The 22,790-nt window shown below is 43.8% G+C and overlaps 1 protein-coding gene across 2 annotated transcripts in view; it reads right to left on the bottom strand.

Moving 5' to 3' along the window:
- The window catches only part of ADCY9 (adenylate cyclase 9), a 119,202-nt gene that overhangs the window by 33,854 nt on the left and 62,558 nt on the right, over positions 1 to 22,790 (bottom strand). For both annotated transcript variants that reach the window (XM_081820186.1, XM_081820185.1), the window contains exon 3: positions 953 to 1,143. In XM_081820186.1, coding sequence (XP_081676312.1) covers positions 953 to 1,143 — 191 coding nt within the window. The remainder of the gene's footprint in view (positions 1 to 952; positions 1,144 to 22,790) is intronic.

Raw genomic sequence — 22,790 nt, 5'->3', positions numbered from 1 at the left:
GGCCGACAGGGACTACGGATTCTGGTGGAGGGAAATGACCTGGATGCCCACGTTATGATCCTGTTGAACTTAAATACCAGCAGAGCTGGCTTTCAAAGCTGTGAATGAATGTGGATAAACAGGAACATACTGGATTAAAGCTGTAACAACAGGCCATCATTTGGACCAACATATCGTTTGATTATTTGAGAGCACAACACAGTGAAGGGGAACTCTTATCTCTCTCTCTTTTTCTTTTTTTTTTTCAAATGGAAACAGCAAATATTTCAACAGTAAAAACAAACAAGAGATACCAGTGGGGGAAATGAAATCACATGTGAAAACTGAGGAGCAGCTCATACACTGGTGTGGTTTCCTATACCCATGGCCCGCCATGTTAATCCTGTGGCAGTTGATGATGACAGAAATGGGTACGTGGAGACAGCCACCAGGAGGTCTCTGCCCCAACAATGAAATGCTGTAATGTTCCCGGCAAGCCTGCACTCTTTCAGTGAGCTACGCCACAAGATTCACCCACACAAACAAAATTTAAAATAATCGTGAGACATTCTATTTCAAGAGACATAGGAGCACTGGGGAAAATGGTCTCTGAAATAAGATACGAACGAGCTCACTAAGCAAGCTGCGAGAAGAATCACCTTTACTATCACTTATCATTAGCTTTCAGAGATCCCCAAAAGACAGCATAGGTCTCAGGAAAAGAAAACAACAGCTCGAGTGAGAAGCAAATTGATGCAGTGTGGAAAGAAAATGGAGGTGCATAATATGTCAAAAAAGCAAAGATGTTAAAAAATGCAAAATGCTGGTGACTTCATACTAAATTTAAAAATCGCAAAAAACCAAAGTGAAGGGCATTCCAAGTCGTCTGCCACAGACCCAAAGGCTGCTTATTATTTCACATGTTCTACTGCAGAATTAATATAAAATTTTAGAAGTAGAAAAAAAAACTAACCTTAAGGTTATCAAAGGTTTTGACAGTCTGCGCCAAGTCACTGACACTCCCTGGCGATGCTGTCCCCTGTCCCCTAGGACCCGAGGACACCCGTGAGCCGTCAATGACCTCAAAGCCAGAAAGCAAGGCCTCTGAACAGCTGCAATGAGACTCCTTCGCTCTCTGACCCGCTATCAGGTATGTCTTCAAACCTATGGATAAAAATTACAATCAGCACAGATGGAAACCACTGTTGGTTGAAATGCAGCTCGATCTTGCTTTCTATGCAGGACATGCTCCTGAAAAGTGGAGAGTAAAGTGAAAATATGAATGTCATATTTTACTACTGATTTCTATGATCTTTTCAGAGATGCGCATATTTCAGGGAGAATGTTTGCTTCCGAGACACACCATTTACTTACATCATGTTGTCTTTGAACTTTGGCGGCACATTTTACCTTGGGGGGCTGAAATGAGCATTAAAAAGCTCCTCTATGCAAGGGTCACATGACTGCTTTGTGCCGGTAGCTCAGCAGACAATGATGGTTGACCCTAGACATTCTTGGGCTTATTTTGTTCAGTCAGTCTATATGCGAGGGTGATCTAGAATATGGACCATGTTACCTATGTCAGGATTGCAAAACTGCCACGAAAAGTGAAACCGTAATGTGCACCACAGGAGTAATTAAAACCTCCCTTGATACAGATGATCAAGTATCAGTTTTCTGTTGGATCTAAACATTCATAGCAAGAACATGCAGCTTTTGTCAAGCTGTAGTCTATGATAATTTTATTCTCTCACAAAATCCTCATTAAAAAAAGGGGGGGGGAGCACCTAGGTGGCTCAGTCGGTTAAGCATCTGATTCTTGGTTTCGGCTCAGGTCATGATCTCAGGGTCCTGAGATCGAGCCCCAAGTTGGGCTCTGCATTCAGATGGGAGTCTGCCCCTCCCTCTTACTCTGCTCCTCCCCCCACTCTCTCTCTCTCTCATAAATAAAAATAAGATCTTTTTGGGGCGCCTGGGTGGCTCGGTTGGTTAAGTGACTGCCTTCAGCTCAGGTCACGATCCTGGAGTCCGGGGATCAAGTCCTGCATCGGGCTCCCTGCTCAGCGGAAAGTCTGCTTCTTCCTCTGCCTGCCGCTCCCACCACTGCTCATACTCTCTCTCTCTGTCAATAAATGAAATCTTTTTTTAAAAAATAAATAAAAATAAGATCTTTTAAAAAAATAGTTAAATGGACAATTAACCAACATCTTTATAATTCTTATTAAAGGCTGAAATAACACACTAAAGTATGCTACACTGTTAGGCAGCTCTAACAGGCAGGTAGGTCCCTGCTCCAGGTCTTCAGAAGAACTATCTGCTGGGAAAATACTAAGCAGCAGCTTTTCCAGGCAGAACTCAAGCAATTTCTGAAAAGGAAACAAATCTTATTTAAATGAATCCATTGTTACTCCTTACTGAAAGTTCACCACGCTGCAAATCTGTTGAGGGGAGTGGAAATGTAATTTGTTCAATAAACATTTGTTTTAGGCCTGGGGTCGGCTATAGCTGAAGAATAGAGTCAAGAACAAAAGAAAGTCCCTTTCTTGGAGAGTTTAAGCTTCAGGAGAAAGTGGCAATGAAAAGGCATCACAGGGGGCGCCTTGGTGGCTCAGTGGGGCGCCTGGGTGGCTCGGTCCTTTGTTAAGCGGCTGCCTTTGGCTCAGGTCATGATCCCAGAATCCTGGGATCGAGCCCCACATCAGGCTTTCTGCTCGGTAGGAAGCCTGCTTCTCTCCTCTCCCACTCCCCCTGCTTGTTGTTCCTCTCTCGCTATGTCTCTCTCTGTCAAATAAATACATAAAATCTTAAAAAAAAAAAAAAAAGAAAGAAAGAAAGAAAAGAAAAGAAAAGCCATCACGGAAACATCTGAGGTGAGGGGTCTACACTCCTAAACCCACATAGGTGCTTATGTTCAGTATAGTTTAATAAATGCTTTAAAAGTAATTACTTGGGGCACCTGGATGGCTCAGTCTTTAAGTGTCTGCCTTCGGCTCAGGTCATGATCCCGGGGTCCTGGGATCGAGTCCCGCATCGGGCTCCCTGCTCTGCAGGAAGCCTGCTTCTCCTTCTCCCACTCCCCCTGCTTGTGTTCCCTCTCTCACTGTGTCTCTCTCTGTCAAATAAATAAATAAAATCTTAAAAAAAAAAAAAAGTAATTACTTAAAAAAGGGAGGGTGCCTGGCTGGCTTAGTCGGTGGAGCATGTGACTCCTGATCTCAGGATCATGAGCTCAAGCCCCACGCTGGGATTAGAGATTACTTAAAAAAATTAATTAAACAACCTGAGGATTACTTAATTATCCTTCATCATGTTATGGTTACACCCCCATTTCTTCGTTCAATCTCTCCTCATCTCCCTTTCTCCTCATAAAAATACTATATGATGTGTGTTTTTAAGTCACCTAGAGAGATCCTAGAGGACAGCCAAATCATAGGTGGGAATCGAAAGACTTAGATAAGTAACTTTGGACATTAACTCACCCTAAAGAAGACCATGAAATACTCACTCTTAACTAAGGTCCAGAACTTCCATACGTCTTTTTTTCCTCCAACAAAAATACACAGTGTACAGGGTCAATCACAGTCACAACTAAGTCCATGTATCAACTTGAAATGGAAGCATGAACTGGAATATGACAGAGGAGTAAAAGCACCTTTGTGTGAATTCCTTAGACTCTGTCACAGAAGACACTAAACTCACTTGCCATTTTGCCTTGGGAGAGTCAAAGAATGCAACCTCTGTGGGCTAACCAGAGAAAAGTGCTATTTCTGACCTAACTTGGAGTCTCCATGCTGGTAGGCTTATTTCTGGCTTCGTCAAAGAAGTGCATGGAAAGGCCCGTTCCCTGGAGCTGCTCGAATGGGCTCTCCCGAGAGCACAACGGATGGCCTGTGAGTCTGCCTGCAGTGAGCGGGGAAGGCCCTGGCTGGCACTCCATGCTGATGCAGAGGGCCGCCCAGGGGAGCGGAAGGAGGAAGGAGGAAGGAGGAAGGCAGTGCGGAGGAGCTGCTGCTGCAGGAAGAGGTTTTCATTATGTCTGTAGCCGGTCCTGACCCCAGAATAGCGATCCCTACAAGATGCTGGTGGCTCCCCTGCCTGAGGCTTCTGCTCCCTGTGGGTGAGGACTCCCCGGGGAAGGCAAAGCCAGGGCAGCCAGAGAGGCTCTGCTCTTGGAAGTCCTTGCTCAGATAATTGTTTATCCCCCTCTCCCCCCACCATGCAGCTCCACACCTGCCAGAGCAAGTGAAGGAGGCCTTTCCTGGAGGTGTGACAATCAAAGCAGAGAATAGGCTGAGCCAGCAGACCAGAAGAGCACAGACTGAGCCCAACAGATACATGCATGGAGCTGAAGCTAGTACTTCAAAGCAGAGGCATACCCTCCACCAGGGGACGTGAGCGAGTGACAGCGGCCCAGCTCTGTAGTCACAAACTCTGATGCTGCCTCGGGGTGCACATCCCTGAGGCCTGTTGTTGCTACTCTCAACAGTGACGACCCAGTCACTGCTCATTCATCACTCATCAAGTGCCTCCTATTTACCACACACTGTGAGAGGTGTGGAGAGGACAGGTGTGAACATGCCAGCCATGATCCCCACCTATATGGGGCAGTCGCCGGAGGAGGGATCTAGACAGCGAGCAGGTATGAGTACAGAATCCTAGGACTAGGAAGTGAGGGTGCCCTGGGAAGCACAGGAGGGTGGCCCCTTACAGATCTGGGGGTTAGGGAAGCCTCCTGGATCAAGTGCCCTCCAAGCTGAGGATTGAAAGATGAAGAGAGATCAGCCCAGTGAAAGCCAACAGGGCCAGGGGCTAGAGCAGCTGCTATCAAGCCGTGGGTGTCGCTATTAACAGTTCGTGAACAGGCCCCACAGAAAAAGAGCCTTTGGCAGGCATAGTCAAGGGACGGAAGTGAATTTAGTGCGGCTGGAACAGGGAATGCATGTGGGGCAATGGTCAGAGATGAGCAGGGGCCTGTGCAGGGCACCACGTACACCAGCTCTGGGAGTCTTCATGCTGGGAGCAACAGGGGGTGCGGGGGGAGATGGTAAGGAGCAGGCATGAGACTTAGGAAAGGCCAGGGAGCTGTGGAAATGCCAGTCATAGTGGGTGATGAGGAGTTAGGGGACCTGGGAGTCCAGACGTCACGGTGGGAACAGGAACCTGCTCTCCCCCAAACGTGGTGGCAGAAGCAATGCTTCTACAATGAGCCATGCAGAGATGGGTAAGGGCATGGGTTCTGCAGAGGAGCCCTCAGATTCAGGCCCCACCACCTCTCCATCGGGTGACCTGGAGTAAGATATGTTATCGTAGGACGAGGCTACGAACAGGATGTGCCCCATGGGGCTGATGCAAAGATGAAATGAAGAAGACGCATGAAGCCTTTATGACAGTGCCCGGCACAGTGAAAACTTCGTAACGTGAGCTATTATTATCAATGTGGGTGTCTGACTTACTTATCACTGGGAGTCTTCTTCGTGTTCCACGTACAAAAACATTTGTGGAACTGTTAAATGAACATTGCTCCAAATGTGCTTCTAATGTGAACTGTTCTTTAGGGAGCCCCAGATGACCAACTGATGATGCACTGAGAACACAATGCTGCTAGTGTTCCAAAAGTCAGATGCATGTAGGCGTCCATAGCAAGCGAAATCGGCCAACAAATTAGGTATCCATGCTTATATGTGGAAAGCTAAACCTAAAGTGAAATCTTTTGCCAAAACTGGAGCCTGGTAAAGTAAGGCAGTATGGTGTGAAATTCCCTAGAAATGTATCCTGGCTGGATGACTGAGTTCTGGCCTCGTCAAAGTCTCAAGTCAAAGGAGTTTATAAGAGATAAGGATTTAATGAGTAACCACGACACACCAAGTTCATAAGAATGACCCTCTTGGAGCAGAAGGTCAAAATAAGGCAACTAAATTATTTATTTTGAATAAACAGGAGATTAATAAGATTTCTTACATTCCTTCCTGGTAATTGATTTTAAACCTCACCAGCATTGATGCCTTTTTTCATCAGCTTCATTTTACAGAGGCTACAGAAGGAGGACACGATTCCTACCACAATCCTACCTGATTGGGGGGGGGAGGGGGGCTGGTCTGTGGCTGCATGCACCAAGAAGACTGATGTGGTTAACATTAAGCTTTGAGGATGAAAACTGTGGCTTGCACAAGACTGGTGCTTAGTTTTGGTGAACTAAGTGTAATTTGAGTGTATGCCAAAGTCCATTTTGGAAAAGCCAGACTATTCTGGCCTTTTTCTTTATCATGGTCTTTTGCTGCACAGCGCTTGCTTTGGAGTGAGACAGCCTCCATTACCCAGCATCAAGGACCTGAATGTCAGCTTAGCAGAAAGAGGAGAATACTCAGGAAGGAAAGGATGTTTTGAGACGCAACCTTGGGAGTTAGCAGCATAACATAACAAATGCCTAGAAGTCTGCATCGCTGATGATTTGAAACAATAAACATAAGAGAGGCAATCAGTTTGGCCTAGTTCATAAACATTCTAAAAAGTTACTCCACTTTGTGTTGTATTTTTCTTCATAACTAGGTCTACAATGGCCAAGAAGCATGAGAATTATTTAAACTACAGTGTAGTCAGTTGGGGCACCTGTGTGGTTCAGCCAGTTAAGCATCTAACTCTTGGTTTCAGCTCAGGTTGTGATCTCATGGATCATGAGATTGAGCCCTGTGTTGAGCCCCATGCTCAGCATGGAGTTTGCTTGAGATTTTCTGTCTCTGCCCCTCCCCCTGCTCATGCTTTCTCTCTCACTCCCTCTCAAATAAATAAATAAAATCTTTAAAAATAAATAAATAAAATAAAATGTAGTCAGTCAATAAGGAAAATAGATATGAAAAGATTCATCTATCAAATAACCAGGTTCTACAAAATTATAGATACGATATTTCATAATTATCTGTTGCTTCTGCTTAAGAAGACTAGAAGTTTTGGTGGGGAAAACAAAATAAAACAAAACATTTTGCAGCTTGTTAACATGAAAACACTCTGGATGGGTCTCTGTCCTTTCTGCTCCTACGTAAAACCACTAATCACAAGGACTGATTCATCCTGGTTGTCACAACACTTGACAATAAATCACAAGTTCCGACGGCAAATGGGTGTTGATGAAACTGAACTTCTTTTCAAAAAATGAAGTCCCAAATAATAAAATATGAAACAGCTACTCAAGCAGGTAAAAGAAACAAAGGGTGGGCACCGTGCCTGTTTAACTTGGTTCTGACTAAACCTTTAGCTAACAAAACAAACTTTAGAACACACATGTACATGTTCTACATCCTGCTCCTGGAACAGGTGCTTTTCTGCACCTTGCTTCCCTCTTCTACCCGTAAGAAGTAAATATGCTGCCATCACAGCCAAAGGCCAGTGACCAGGCCCTTAGTGACCGTGTTCCAATGTACTGTCTTCTTCACTTTCGTATTTGGCCTTTACTAAATCCTACCCCATTATGTGCTATGGTGCCAAGTATTAACACAAGAGAGCTCAGTGGTGAAAACTTCAGAGACCCACTCCTCCCACCTCTAAAATACTCTTGAATTATGCTTTTATGCCACAGGCCTTCACAAAGGCCACAGAAACAAGTTCTTTGAAGGAAAACATTTGACACACCCATAAGGAGCCCGCCAGGTACTATCTTATTCATTCATCTGCTCATTCATTCATTTACTTACCCAACAAATTGACTATTTATTGAGTACTTACTGAGGGTGAGGAACTAACTGGGCAGAATGTTGAAGGGAATGAAGAGGAAAAAAAGCATACTCCAGTTTTAGAGACTGAGTGTAGTTGAAAAGTGTGACATAAACACTCAACTCCAGTTCCCTCATCAATAAAATGCAAACGGGCGCCTGGGTGGCTCAGTCGTTAAGCGTCTGCCTTCAGCTCAGGTCATGATCCCAGGGTCCTGGGATCGAGTCCCACATCGGGCTTCCTGCTCAGCGGGAAGCCTGCTTCTCCCTCTCCCACTCCCCCTGCTTGTGTTCCTGCTCTCGCTGTCTCTCTCTCTCTGTCAAATAAATAAATAAAATCTTTAAAAATAAAATAAAATAAAATGCAAACACTAGGAACTCAGCAATAACAGCATTTCACAGAGATGTTGTGGGGATTACATGAGTTAATGCACATAAAAAGGGAGAGATGATGCTCTTTCTTAGAGCGTCCTTAGGGGCACTCAGGAGTAACTCAGTAAACCGAGGAAAGGCATGAAGTAATGTTCACAAAACATTAAATTGGGGCGTGGGGGGATGGCAGTGAGTGTGAGGACAGTAGGTAAGTAAGTAATGACACACATCTACAGGAAGAGAGACTTACACGGATTCAGGTCTCTGTGCTGATGGGATGTTCACAAGGGACAAAGGCTTTCTACAGGGAGTTTTAGAAAACAAACCAAAAAAACGAAGGTCTATGGTAACTGCCTTGCAATACAGTAATATAACAGAGTTTAAATCATCGCAGGCTGTGAAACAAGAGGGCGAAAAGGAGAGGTGTCAGGAGCCGAAACAGAGCAGCAGCTCATCGACGGTTATTCGCCAGAGGGTAACACAGACCGCCATCAGACAGAGGGAGTTAGCAGACGTCTGAAGCAGGTACAAGAGGAGTCACACACTGAATTCTTTCCCCCAGAGAACTGACAAATGACCATTAAAGATTTTAATAGTTAATATTTAAAATAATAGTTTAAAAGTTAATAATTTCAAAGTTGCAGATTTAAGTACAGAACAAAGACAATGGAAAAGAGACTCCAGGAAGAAGATAAATGACTCAATTTATCATCTGAGAATAGGTGGCAACTAAATAACTGACAAAGAAAACCAAACAAAGGGAAAACACTGAAAACAGACATAAAGCTATGTGATGCTCAGTGAGAGAAGCCGGTCACCAAAGGCCACAGAGCCTATGACCCTGCATCTGTGAAAGGTCCCAACAGGCAAATCCGTAGAGACGGGAAGGAGATGAGTGGTCACCAGGGGCCTGCAGGTGGAGGAACAGGGAGCAGCCACTGGTGGGCACAAGGCTTCTTTCTGGGGGGTTGAAAATCTTATACAGTTAGTGGTGATGGTTGCACAACTCTGTGAATATACGATAAACCGCTGAATCGTGTACGTCAGAGGGGTGCATCGTATAGGGTGTGAATCATACTTCAATGAAGCTGTTTAAAAAAAAAAAAAAAGGAAAAGAAAGCAAGGTATGTGAGCTTCAAGATGCAACTGTTCTGAGATTGAGAGGAGACACAGAGCCAGTCATGAATACACCATCCTTGGGAATTCAAGGTAAAGGAGTGGGTGGCGGCAGGTAGAAGGAAAAAAAGAAAAAAGATAGGCTTGGAAGTAGCTAACTTGCTAGAGTTAGGATAGGAAAATATATAAATAAGAAACAAGGCTGAATAACCTTGAAAAACCAAAAAGTCGACATGGCAGGAGCTCAGAGGTCTGGGAGAGATTAAACAAAACAAAACACCAGTGTGACCTTCACAAGCTACCTCCCAGGATCGTCAGATTTGCACCCCTGACCATGGCAGTGTAATCCCAGAGAGCCGGGCCACACCCAGGCTGTCTTCTGCCAACCAATGACTCTACATGGTGCGACACAGCGTGGCTGCCAAGGCACCTCGTCTGCCGCTCGCTCACTTGCTCGGCAACAACAGAGCCGAAGGCTCGGGCTTCCATGGCTGCCTTCAACACCGCTAGACTTCATCCAGGGTAGCCTTATTTGCAGAGGCATTTCCTTCTGCCGCAGAGGCAGATTACCCGCAGTGACACTTCCTGTGAGCATCTTCAGCTGGGAAGAAGGGCAACATAGCCGGCCTCACCCTACCCACCCTGGAAACATCCCACCATGCAAAGAAAAACACACAATGCTTACAATTCCTGACTAGCCTTCCCTGGAAGGGCCACACTGGTGCCTTCGGCACCTGTTCCTTCGTGGAAATGTTGATGCAGGCTTCTGGCATGATCCCAAGTCCCATTTCCAGTACTTCTGTGAGCTTGCTGTGTTTTCCTCACTTTTCAAGCCAGTTTGCAGCTCACATCAAGGTTGAAGGTTTTCTCTCCTTTTAGGAGTATTTTTTCCATGCTGGCTGGATCACTGACCAAAAGTTTCCCAAACTGCATTTCCTTGTTCCCACAGAGCACATGGCAGACTTGCTCAAGCCATAATAGCTGAGAAACCCAAAACCTCTATTTTCTGATCAAGAAGCTGTATCATCTTTGACATCTCCAATTTCTCATTTCATTCCAGTACTGGAGGCAGTCTTTCCTTTTTAGACCTTCTCCAGAAGACCCATAGTTGTGTTTGTGAGGTCTGTTTTTAATAACCTTAAAAGTGTGGCCAGGTGTAGGCTGCAAAGCCAGAGTGGGGCCACTCTGCCACTTGGAAGGCCAGGGGCTGGGTGTTCCGCTCTCCCATACCAGCCTCACGCTGCATGACGTGGGACTGCAATCTACGCCTCCAGAAAATCACAACGGTGTTGTGCACTCTTGAAAAAGCAAAACTGAAAGCGAAACCAAGGCAGTGAGCAATGAGTGCCCATATGAGAGAAGAGCATGTGAAACGGGGCACATGGACACGCACAGCTGGGGTGACAACCAACAGCCCCTCGTTCACAAAAGGGGCTGGAGGAGTCTTCAGAAGTCACCCGTCTGGGGCTGGAAAGTGGAGGTCTGTACAGAACCTGAAGGAAAGACGGGAAGTGGATTCAGACTCCCCGGGAAGGAAGGTTCCAGACGGTTCAGCAAGCAGCTCGCTGCCCAGCAGAGGTGCTGGCCCCAAACCACACAGCTGAGTGCTTGGAGAAGGAAGACAGGAAAAGCAGCAGCTAACATCACAAGGAAGAAAGAGGGGCGCCTGGGTGGCTCAGTTGGTTAAGCGACTGCCTTCGGCTCAGGTCATGATCCTGGAGTCCCGGGATCAAGTCCCGCATCGGGCTCCCTGCTGTCAGCAGGGAGTCTGCTTCTCCCTCTGACCCTCCCCCCTCTCATGTACTCGCTCTCTCTCATTCTCTCTCTCTCAAATAAATAAAATCTTTAAAAAAAAAAAAAAAAAAGAAAGAAAGAATTATTCTGAACAATACTAGACTAAAAACACAGAAACACAGCCTGAGGACCTAATGTAAAACGTGGTGACTAGAGTCAAAACACTGTACAGTCTAACTGAAATGTGCTAAGAGAGTAGAACTTAAATGTTCTTACACACACATACACGACAGGGAGTCATAATACACACTTCAAATATCTTACATTTTTCTATTTGTCAATTATACCTCAATAAAGCTGAAAAAATTAATTAAAAACAACATGGGGCACCTGGGTGGCTCAGTCGGTTAAGCATCTGCCTTCAGCTCAGGTCATGATCTTGGGGTCCTGGGATCGAGCCCCATGTTGGGCTCCCTGCTCAGCGGGGAGTCTGCTTCTCCCTCTGCCTTTGCCCCTCCCCCGTTCGTACTCTCTCTCCCTCAAATAAATAAAATATTTTAAAAGAAAAGAAAAGCACACCAAAATAGGCCAAAATATTAATAGGAAAACAGGATTATGAAAAACATTTTGTATATTAGATATTTTTGTTATCTATCTTTAAAATAAGCACGAGGGCACCCGGGTGGCTCATTTGGTTAAGCGACTGCCTTCGGCTCAGGTCATAATCCTGGAGTCCCGGGATCGAGTCCCGCGTCGGGCTCCCTGCTCGGCAGGGAGTCTGCTTCTCCCTCTGACCCTCCTCCCTCTCATGCTGTCTCTCATTCTCGCTCTCAAATAAATAAAATCTTTAAAAAAAAAAAAAAACATTAAAAAAATAAAATAAAATAAGCACGAATTTTTTAAATTATTACACAGTATTTTAGACACAGAAACATGTAAGGATAAATATGCAGAGCACTCAGGGTCTCACCAGTCAAAGAAATCAAAGGTCACTTGCCCTGTTCAGGTGCCCTGTGGATTTTCATCCATGGCAAGTCCTTCTCCCCCAACAAAGCACATAACTATTCTGAGTGCCAGGCTGCTAATATTGTGGAATGCTAAACAATATGCAGTATTAACAGGGTTTTTTTATTTAAATAAATGACATTTTACAAGTATTCTTCTCAAAGCTCCTTTTTTTGGCTCAGCATTATGTTCGAGATTCATCCATATCAACGTGCATGAACTGCACTCATTTATTGTCAATACTATGAAGTTTCCCACTGAATAAATATACCACAATTTATAAAAGGAGAACTGAAAGTATTAAATTAACACCAATTACAAACTATGTTCTGTTAAAAATAAGAAAGAAATATGAAAAATAGGTCAAACTTATTTATAACACAAAAATACCACTGAACTTGTGGAGAGTAGTTTAAAAAAAAATCAGGGGAGGAGCTCAAGGATGAAAGAAAAGTTGCTGGAAAAAAGTCAACCAAATCAAACTCAGGCAAAGTGGCAGGGCTAGGCTCCACAAAACCACACTGAAGTGGAAAAACACAAAAGAGAAATAAAATACAAGGAATACAGAGCTCTTCAAATTGTCAAGTTAGGGCGCCTGGGTGGCTCAGTCGGTTAAACGTCTGCCTTCGGCTCACGTCATGATCCCAGGGTCCTGGGATCAAGTCCCGCATCGGGTTCCCTGCTCTGTGGGGAGCCTGCTTCCTCCTCTCCTCCCCACTTGTGCTCTCTATCTCTGTCTCTCTCTCTCAAATAAATAAAATCTAAAAAAAAAAATAAAAAAAAAAAACAAAAAACTGTCGAGTTAACGAGATTATTAAGAGGTAAAAACTCCATTATCCCTGGTCGGGAAAGTCCTCATGACTGCTGCAGATCCAGGCCAGTATGCCTTCCACTTACACCAACTAAGAAGGGACCTAGGGTTCCAGGGAACAAACCAGGACCAGGCTGACTTGTGACCAGGTTAGGGGCAGAGAGCAGCCTAATCAGTAATATGGTTTGGCCTGGTACTTCAGCTGTACACAGCTGGGCTTAGAGAAGTATGAGAGGTGGAACTGGAGGAGAAAGTTCCAGATGGTTCCAGAAAACTGAAGAGGCTTTCAACAAACCCTTGAGGGCAACTGTAGGTGATGGGATAATCCAGGATGTGGGCTAATGAAGTGTATATGGCGTCTAGACCCAGCTGTCCAAAAGAACCGTCCACCATGATGGGAATGTGCGACAGCTGTCAGTGCAGTGGCCACCAGCCACATGTGGCTCCTGAGCATGTGAAACGTGGCTAGTGTGTGTGAAGAGATGGATTTCTAATTTTTTTTCATTGTGACTTACATTTTCTTTCTTTTTTTTTAAGATTTATTTATTTATTTATTTACTCGACAGAGAGAGAGAGAGAGCATGAGCAGGGGGAGCGGCAGAGGGAGAGGGAGAAGCAGGCCCCCCGCGGAGCAGGAAGCCTGATGCAGGGCTCGATCCCAAGACCCTGGGACCATGATCTGAGCCCAAGGTAGACGCTTAACCGACTGAGCCACCCAGGCACCCATGACTTACATTTTCAAGAGCTCCGTGCGGCCAGCTGCTACTGTACTCAACAGTGAAGATCTAGATCCTTCTTTACTGGAGAAAAGGAATGGACTAGCAACAGAAAGCTCTTTCTTAACTTTATTAAAATAGAAAAGAGGTATAAGAACTATGGAAAGAAGAGTAGGTGGGATAAAGAGGACAACTGCATGTGAAACCAGTAAGTATTAACTTTTATTTATTACAGATGACATTTAGTAGCAAATATAAGAGAGAAACTACCCTGTACACTAATAGCAGGGTAGCAATTGGAAATTGAATAGGAAGGGATACTCCATCAAACAAAACCGTAGGATAATTTCTAATATCTCGGCCATAAAAAGAATAAAATCTTGGCATTTGCAATGATGTGGACGGAACCAGAGGGTATTATGCTAAGTGACAAATATCATGTGATTTCACTCATTTGTGGAATTTAAGAAACAAAACAGAGGATCATGGGGAAGGGAAGGAAAAATAAGACGAAAACAGAGAGGGAGGCAAACTGTAAGAGATGCTGAACTCTAGGAAACAAACTGATGGTTGCTGGAGGTGGGGGGAGGGATAATTGGGTGACGGGCACTTGATATAACGAGCACTGGGTGTTATATGCAAATGATGAATCATTAAATTCTAACCCTGAAACTAATAATACAGTATATGTTAACTATATACAATTTAAATAAAGAATTAAAAAAAAAAACAGAGCTTACAAACACTGAATATATTCCAAAGAAGATGAAAATGGGTTGAAAAATTAGTTCAAAAATCTAATTCAGACGCCATCTTTATATATAGCTCAATTGCTTGATATATATTATTCCTTAAAAATGTTTTTAGTGTGAATATTTGTAGTTATGCCACATCTCTGCGTTTTATACACTTTACATTTTACTACATGATTCCTAAAAGCATTTTGTAAAACAAATGCGGGAACTCTCTGATCTTTCATACCCATTAAAAGCAACACATGTAGTAAAACACACCACTGAACAAATTGCTATTTCGTTGGGGTTCTCTCTGACTCCATGGGGCCTGAATGTTTAACTAGGCATACGGCCACAGTGCTAATAGGATTTGGCACACACCGTTGAGCCAGGCCAGGAGAATGTTGCAGGAGTTACTTACCCTTCTGCTGAGGCTTCAGCCCCAGGCAAATTTGAAAAGCAGATAAACTCTGGTCACCTTGGCCAACCTCCCCTTTCTTTCTGCCTCTCCAGGATCCCACTGCCTCCAGGGTCCTCTCTGTCCAGCCAACCTACAGTGTGAACACCTGCCAAGCAGCCAGAGGACCTCTGCTTCCATAAGCTACGGCATCACCAGACTGATTTGCACAGTATGCCCTCCTGAACTGAACTCAGGTGACAACATCTAGTGCCTGATCGTATCCCAGAAATTCTTGTATCACCAACATGCAAAGTTTCGGCAAGGCACCGCACGATGGTGCCTCCCACCAAACTGGCAGTTCCCAGCATAAAGCTCTGCTTCACCTGGGATCATCATGAATCATGACATTCCTGTTGGGTTCTTTGAAATACTGTAAATTCCTTGAGGACCCATAATAGCACCTTCTGGAAACCAGACGATGAACCACACGTTCTCAACCCGATCAGACTCAATGGCTCCTTTTTATTATGTTTTTTATTACACACTTAATTTGTAATGTCCTCTTTACCAACCTGAATAAAATTAAACTCATGGACAATCTATAACCCTTCATCACTGAGACCATTAAAAAAACACCTCTAACAATTTCCCAAACACCCCACTGTGGAGCCTTTCCTCAAGCTGCCTTAGGGTACAGCAGTAGTGCCTGGCAAAGGCGGGACATCAGCAGAGCCTCCCGTCCTGTGGCTCTCTTCCCAGGCCTCTCCCTGCCAAGACAGAGCCAGCATGAAGGACATTTGAAGGCTAAAAATTCCACAATCCTGTATGTGTGCATCTATTACATGATTGGATATATAATGCATGAGTGTGTGTGTATCTGCCTTATTTAAAAAGGAAAACACTTAACTTATCCTACTCATTCTTTTAACAAATAAAGTGCTCCAGAGATCTGCCAAGAATGAGGTTAGTCCTATTACAAAGGCCAATAATACCTTGCACCTGACTGTGCCTCAGCCCCTCCAGCACCTAGCTGAAGGCCTCACACAGAGGGCATTCAGATATGTGAAGAATCGGGTCACCTCTCTAAAGCAGCAGTCCACTTGCAAACAGTGGGAAAATCAAGGAAGGGCAGAAAAAAATACTGCAAGTACTGTAACTTCTCTGGAGGCTGAATTATAGAGTAACTTTCCTTACACAGTGAGGAACAGGAAGCTACTTGTCTGCTGATTCTAGCCCCTCGCCCACTCTATGCCAGCCAAACACTCATGATACAACTGCAAGCATGGTATATATCGTGCCTGATGCCACGGAACCAGCAGCAGGGAGCGTAAGCAAGGGCCCAAGTCACGAGCTGTGACTAAGGACCCTGAAGAAAGCGAAGGATTCCTGCCACAGAGAACAGCAAGTGAACAGGAGGGCTGGCTGGGAGACAGGAGGCAGGGAGGGTATCTATGAAGAAATGGCACTGAAGTGGAGACACTGATGATGAGAAGGAGCTGGTCACACTGTGGGCCCGGGACAGATGGCGCTGGACGGGGGACTGGTGTGGAAAGATCATCACCTCTTCTCCTCATTGAAAGAGGACCACAGTTGCTGAAGCCAGGTGAGGGACAAAGTGCATCGTTCCATGAAGCTGGAGGGGCAGGCAGGGCCCTGGAGCCATCGAGAGCCTTCAGAGTCATGTGTTAGGCCTGTGGAAGGCTTCGGCAGAGTTTTAAGCTTGTGAATGCACAATCTGATTTTCTTTCCTTCTGTTCTTGCATTTTAATTTTTTAAAACTTTTAAATTTGAACTAATTTATACATACAGAAAAGTTGCAAATATAGTACAAGGAGTTCCTTTATATTCCTTGCCCAACTTGTCCTAATGTTAACATCTTATTGTAATATGTCAAGGAAATTAATGTCTGTACAATGTTACTAACTAGACTATAGATTTTATTCAAATTTCAACAATTTTTGGTCTGATTTCTGTTCTGGGATCCTATCCAGGAGCCCACATGGCTGGCCTGCTTTTTTAAGAAAACCACTCAGCTAGGTGATGAATGGCTTCGGCGGTATCAAGAGCAGTAGCAAGAAAAATAAAAATTAAAAAGAGTAGTAGCAGGGACTCATTCCCAGGTTGTTGCTATGGCCCAGGTAAAGGGTAAGTGTGGCCCAGCTTAGGTGACAGCAGGGTAGAAGCAGACAGACTGACAATATGATATCCAGGCAGGACAGGTAAGACGTTCCAACAGACTGGATGTGGGGGGTGAGGAGAGGAAATGAGGAGGACTCCCTGGGTTCTGCCCATAGTAAGTGGATGATGACGACGTACTTCCTGGGGTAAGACTGAGGCAGGTAAAGGTTTTAGGGACAAGATCAGAGACTCCGTTTTGGACCCCTTAAGTTTAAGGTGCCTACGAGGGGCGCCTGGGTAGCTCAGTCGTTAAGCGTCTGCCTTCGGCTCAGGTCATGATCCTAGGGTCCTGGGACCAAGCCCTGGATAGGGCTCCCTGCTTCACAGGAAGCCTGCTTCTCCCTCTCCCACTCCCCCTGCTTGTGTTCCCTCTCTCGCTGTGTCTCTCTGTGTCAAATGAATAAAATCTTAAAAAAAAAAAAAAGATGCCTATGAAATTGCCAAATGAAGATGTCAAGAGGGCAGCCACATCATCCTAATCAGAGGGAAGATCTAGGCTAGAGGGGGGTGTTTCTACTACCATCCTGGAATGACGACAAGAAAGGAAAGGGCCAGGAAGTAAGTCTGGGGAACTTCAATGTCGATAAATGGTGTGGGGTGGGGGATCCAGCAACAAAGTCTGAAGCGGGACAAGTGGGGTTGGAGGACAGTCAGACAAACAGGATTCTAAGAAAGCTAGGAGGGGACAGTGTGTCTCAAGGAGGAGGAATGGGAAACTACATCGAGTACAATGTGGCTAGAAAAATGATCCTGGCCTTGGTGGTACGAAGACTATTGATACCATGACAGGTAGAGACACAGGTGAGTGGTGGAGGGCACAGGCCAGGCCTGAGACGGGGGGTGACATGTGAGCGTAAGTGGAGAAGTGGAGAAAGCCCACATGCTCAATCCTTGAGAGAAGTCTGGCCATGAAGTATGGCAGAGAAGTAGGTGACGTGGCATCCTGGGAGGATGTGTGCAGGGCGGAAGTGCTAGAGACGGGTGTGGGCTGACGGAATGGTCCAGTTGAGGGGACAGATTAAAGATGCAGGAAAAGGAAAGGCAGCTAAAGGAGGAAAGTTGCCGAAAAGGGGAGAGAAGATAGAACCATTACCTCAAGTGAAGGGACTGGGCATTACCAGATGGAAGCAAACTTCTACTGTAAAGAAAAGAAAAAAAAAAGAGAGAGAGAGAGACACCTATTGGTAGACATTTGGGGAGGGTGTTGGTGCATTTGGTTTGGTGGGAATGGGGATAGAAAAGTAAGACTCTGACAGGATGTCACGTCAGGTGATGCGCAGTTCAGACTGGCACAGATGCTCTCGCGGGTAATTATCTTGAATCTTCAAGATGATAGTGCTACCAGCCAGACAAATGATAGTGGCAGCTAGCTCTTTCAGAACAGCACTGAGAAGGCAAAGAAACAGCAAAGACACAACTAAGGCACTTAAGTATCTGTTGAATAAACACAAAATAGATGGATAGATGAATGAGTTGATTCACCAAGAAATCAACTCACAAATGAAAGCCTGTTATGAAAGCAGAACAAGAAGAGACAGGAGAGTAAAGTGGGGTGATGTGCTCCAGACACCCAGAGAAGGAGTGTATAAAGAACTCTTCCAACAACAAAATGACACCCCATTTTTTAAAAAGGCAAAGAATCTAAACAGACATTTCCCCAAAGAAGATATGCAAATGGCCAACAAGCACCTGAAAAGCTGCTCAACATCATTAGCCATCAGGGAAACACAAATCAAAAACACAACAAGATGCCGGTTCATACCTACCATGACAGCCACAATGAAAAAGACAGAAGAAAACAGTTGTTGATGGGGATAAACAGAAATTGTCATCTTCATACACTGCTGGTAGGAATGTAAAATGAAAACACTCTGGCAACTCTTCAAAATGCTAAACACAGAGCTTCATACGTGTTACCAGCGATTCTCCTCCTAGGTATAAAATGAAAACGTACGTCCACACACAAACCTGTATGTGAGTGTTTACAGCGGTGTTATTCATAACTGCCAGAAAGTAAAAACCACCCAAAGTTCTATCAACTGAATGGTGTATCCATACAATGAAATAGTATTCAGTGGTAAAAGGAGTGAGGTTTTGATTCATGCTACAACGTGGATGAACCTGGAAAACATCACACCTTGCATGATTCCATCTTTATGAAAGGTCCTGAAGAAAACCCAGGAGGAGACCTAGTCTGCAGGACTCCAACAGCTCTTACAAAACTCTAGTGGTTAAGGCAGTGGATATCGACATAAGGGCAGACAAACGGATGAAACAACAAAAAGTTGAGAAACAGATTCTCACACATATGGGCATAATTTATGACAAAAGAGACACTACAGAGCATGGGAAAAGGATGGCCTTTTCAAATATAGTGCTTGGTTCAGGGTGGATATCTTTTGCTTCCTTTGCAGCCACCCCCAAGACCCTGGGCTGGTAAATACGTACATGAAAAAAATATTAACATCACTAGCCATTTAGGAAATGCACATTTAAAATAGGAAATAAACATCACCATATGTCTGTTAGTATGACTAAAATGAAAAGTCTTGAGAATATCAAGTACTGATGAGGACGAGGAACAAGAATGCTCATATACTGCTGGCAGCAATACAGAAAAGTATAGCCACTCTGGAAAAATCTGCAGCAGTTACTTATAAAGCTAAACGTACACTGATAATATGCCCCAGCAACTCCAAACCTAGATATTTTACCCTAGAGAAATTAAACATTATGTTCATACATAATGTTGTGCACAAATTTTTATAGCAACTCTATTCATAATTGCCAAAATCTGGAAACAGCGTAAATGTCCTTTGGCGGGTGCATCCACAGGATGGAATACCATTCAGCATTACAAGGAATGAACAGATACATGCAACAACTAGGATGAAGCTCAATCTTTCAATTACACTAAGCGAAGGAAACGAGTCTTAAAAGTTTATACACTCTAGGGGCATCTGGGTGGCTCAGTCGGTTAAGCGTCAAGACTTGATTTCAGCTCAGATCATGATCTTAGGGTCATGGGATAGAGCCCCGCATCGAGCCCCACATCGGGCTACGTGCTCAGCAGGGAGTCTGCTTGAGATTCTCTCTCTCTCTGCCTCTGCTCCTCCCCCCACCTGCATGTGCACACACACTCTCTCTCTCTCTCAAAATAAATAAATAAAATCTTTAAAAAAAAAAAAAAGTTTATATACTCTATGGTTCTATTTTTTTTTTTAAGATTTTTTTTTTTTTTTGACAGAGAGAGAGAGCGAGAGAGGGAACACAAGCAGGGGGAGTGGGAGAGGGAGAAGCAGGCTTCCCTGCTGAGCAAGGAGCGCAATGTGGGGCTCGATCCCAGGATCCTGGGATCATGACCTGAGCCGAAGGCAGACGCTAAACAGCTGAGCCACCCAGGCGCCTCTCTATGGTTCTATTTTAATGACCTGCTCCTAAAGGCAAAACTATAGGGACAGATAACAGATTATTTGTTGCTGAGGGGAGAGAGAGGGTTGGAGGTAGGTCTCTAAAGGGTCCACACAAGAAAAAGACTGGGGGTGGAACTCTTCTGTATCCTGATTATACTGGATGCTACAAAATCTATACATGTGTTAAAATTCATAGAACTGTACACCAAAAGAAGAAAGTCAATGCACAATGATTTAAAAAAAAAATTATACAAAAAGGAATTACCATACAACCTTGCAATTCTAATCCAATTCTCCACTCATGAGAAATTAAGACATCTATCCACATCAAGACTTGTACACAAACGTCTAGAGCAGCTTTACTTATGACAGGCAAGAGGTAGAAATAACCCAAATGTGCATCAGCTGGTGAATGGACAATGGTACGTCCATACAATGAAATTTGACTCATCAGTAAAAAGGAACTAAATACTGATCCACACTACAATATGAATGAACCTCAAACAATATGCTAAGTGAAAGAAGCCAGATGCAAAAGACCACATAGTGCATAATTTCAATTATGTGAAATGTCTAGAAAAGGCAAGTCTTTAAGGACAGAAGGTAGATTCCCAGTTGCTGGGTCTGGAAGCACAGTAGGCCTGTGGGTGATGGAAATGTTCTAAAACCAGATCACGGTGATGCTTATACAATTCTGTAAATTTTTTAAAAGTAAGTGAACTATACACTTTCAAGAGGTTATTTTATGGTGTGTAAATTATACCTTAATAAAACTTTAAAAATAGTGCTCAATTAGATATGCATATTTTTAACGAAAACTTGACCTGACCTCATAGAATACACAAAAAATTTAATTCTATGTGGATCATACACATAAATCCGAAAAGATAAACAATAACCTATTTAGGCAACAATATAGAAGAGTAATTTCATGACCTCAGAGGTAGAGGAAAATTTCCTAAATAGGACACAAAAAGCATTAAGCTAACAAAGGGAAAGACTAGTAAACGTCATACACGGTAGGTAGAACCACATGAAATTGCCAATATCTGAACATTCTGATCTACACAAATGGCAATTTCATACTCAAAAGGCAAGACCAGGGTGGGGGAAGTTATTTGCCTCACATCCAACTGGGAGAGGACTGGTAACCTGTAAATAAGGAACACCTGACACTCAACAAGAACACAAAACACAAAAGACCACCCAGTGGAAAAAGAACAAACCCAAACGGCCAACGGAAGTAAGAAAAGGCACTCAATCGGGGCAAATGCAAATCAAATAAGGGAATCAAAAATTAAAGCTACCAAAAGAAACCACACCCACCAGAGTGGCTGAAACCAGACAGGCTGAAAGGTAAGAATGCCAAGCAACAAGAGCTGGTCAGGGGAGGAACTGCGAACACAGTCTGCAAAGCAGTTTGCTGTTATCTATATAAGAGTGGAAGACATTCATACTCTGGGACCCAACAATTCCATCCTTGGACGTTTATTTACCCAACAGAAACGCACGCAAGTGTGCAACAGGGTACAGGACATCCAGATGTGTCTGAATTCTGTTGAAGCCAAGATGGACAAGCCACACATCCGTCAACGGGAGGATGGATAGACAGACTGAGATACACTAACACAGCAATGAAAATGAACCGACTACCAACTATGGGCAACAGGAATTAATCTCCCAAGTTTAACAGTGAGTAACAGGAGCAGCCCCCAAAGAATACATATCGCAGATTCCACTTATGTGAAATCCAAGCACTGGAAAAACTGATTAATGGGGCCACGATGTGGTTACGTGCAGGAGCTGGTGGTGGGTAGTCCTGAGAGGCACAAAGAAGGGCTTCTGAGATCCTGTCTCAGAAGGATTTTTTCATCTAGATGCTGGTTATGTGGCTGGTTATGTGGCTGGTTATATGGTCATTTTGTAATAATTCTTCAAACGTACACTTATAATTAATGCATTTTTATTTATTTAAAATTTTATTTTATTTAAAATTTATTTTAAAAAGCAGACTTCAAACTCTTCAAAAATGTCAGTATCATTAAAGACAAAAAAGGCTGGGAGTAGTTCTAGATCAAAGGCGACGACACAGATGTGTGATAACTAAATGCAATAAATGATCCCTGATTGGATCCTGGATGAAAAAAAAGAAAAGCTCTAAAGGATACTACTGGACAACTGGGGACCATTTGAATATGAACTGTATATTTGATAAGAGTATTTTGTTAACGTTAAATTTCTTGAGTGTGACCATTTGTTTTGTCTACATAGGAGAACATCTTTGTTCTGAAGAGATGTATGTTGAAGAATTTAAGCTTGATGCTTGCAACTTACTCTCTAATGGCTCAGGAAAGAGACAGAAAGCACACACACACACATACAAAGGACATATATATATGCATACATCTATAAAAGATTTATGTGTGTATATATATTTATACACACATACATTGAGAGAGAAAACAAATTTGGCAAAATGCTAACAATTAGTGAATCTAGGTTGAAGGGCATATTAGTGTTCATTATACCATGTAACTTTTCTGCAAGTCTGAAATTCTTCAAAACAAAAAGTTGGGAAAGCAGCAAAAGCAAAAGCAAACCCCAAATCTGGCAAAAGCAAACAACTGAA

Source organism: Leptonychotes weddellii, chromosome 5 (assembly GCF_054177405.1).
Source record: "Leptonychotes weddellii isolate Sample4059 chromosome 5, ASM5417740v2, whole genome shotgun sequence".
In the NCBI taxonomy this organism is placed as follows: domain Eukaryota; kingdom Metazoa; phylum Chordata; class Mammalia; order Carnivora; family Phocidae; genus Leptonychotes; species Leptonychotes weddellii.
Note: the sequence above shows the minus strand (reverse complement) of the source record. Positions and strands in the feature narration are given on the sequence as shown.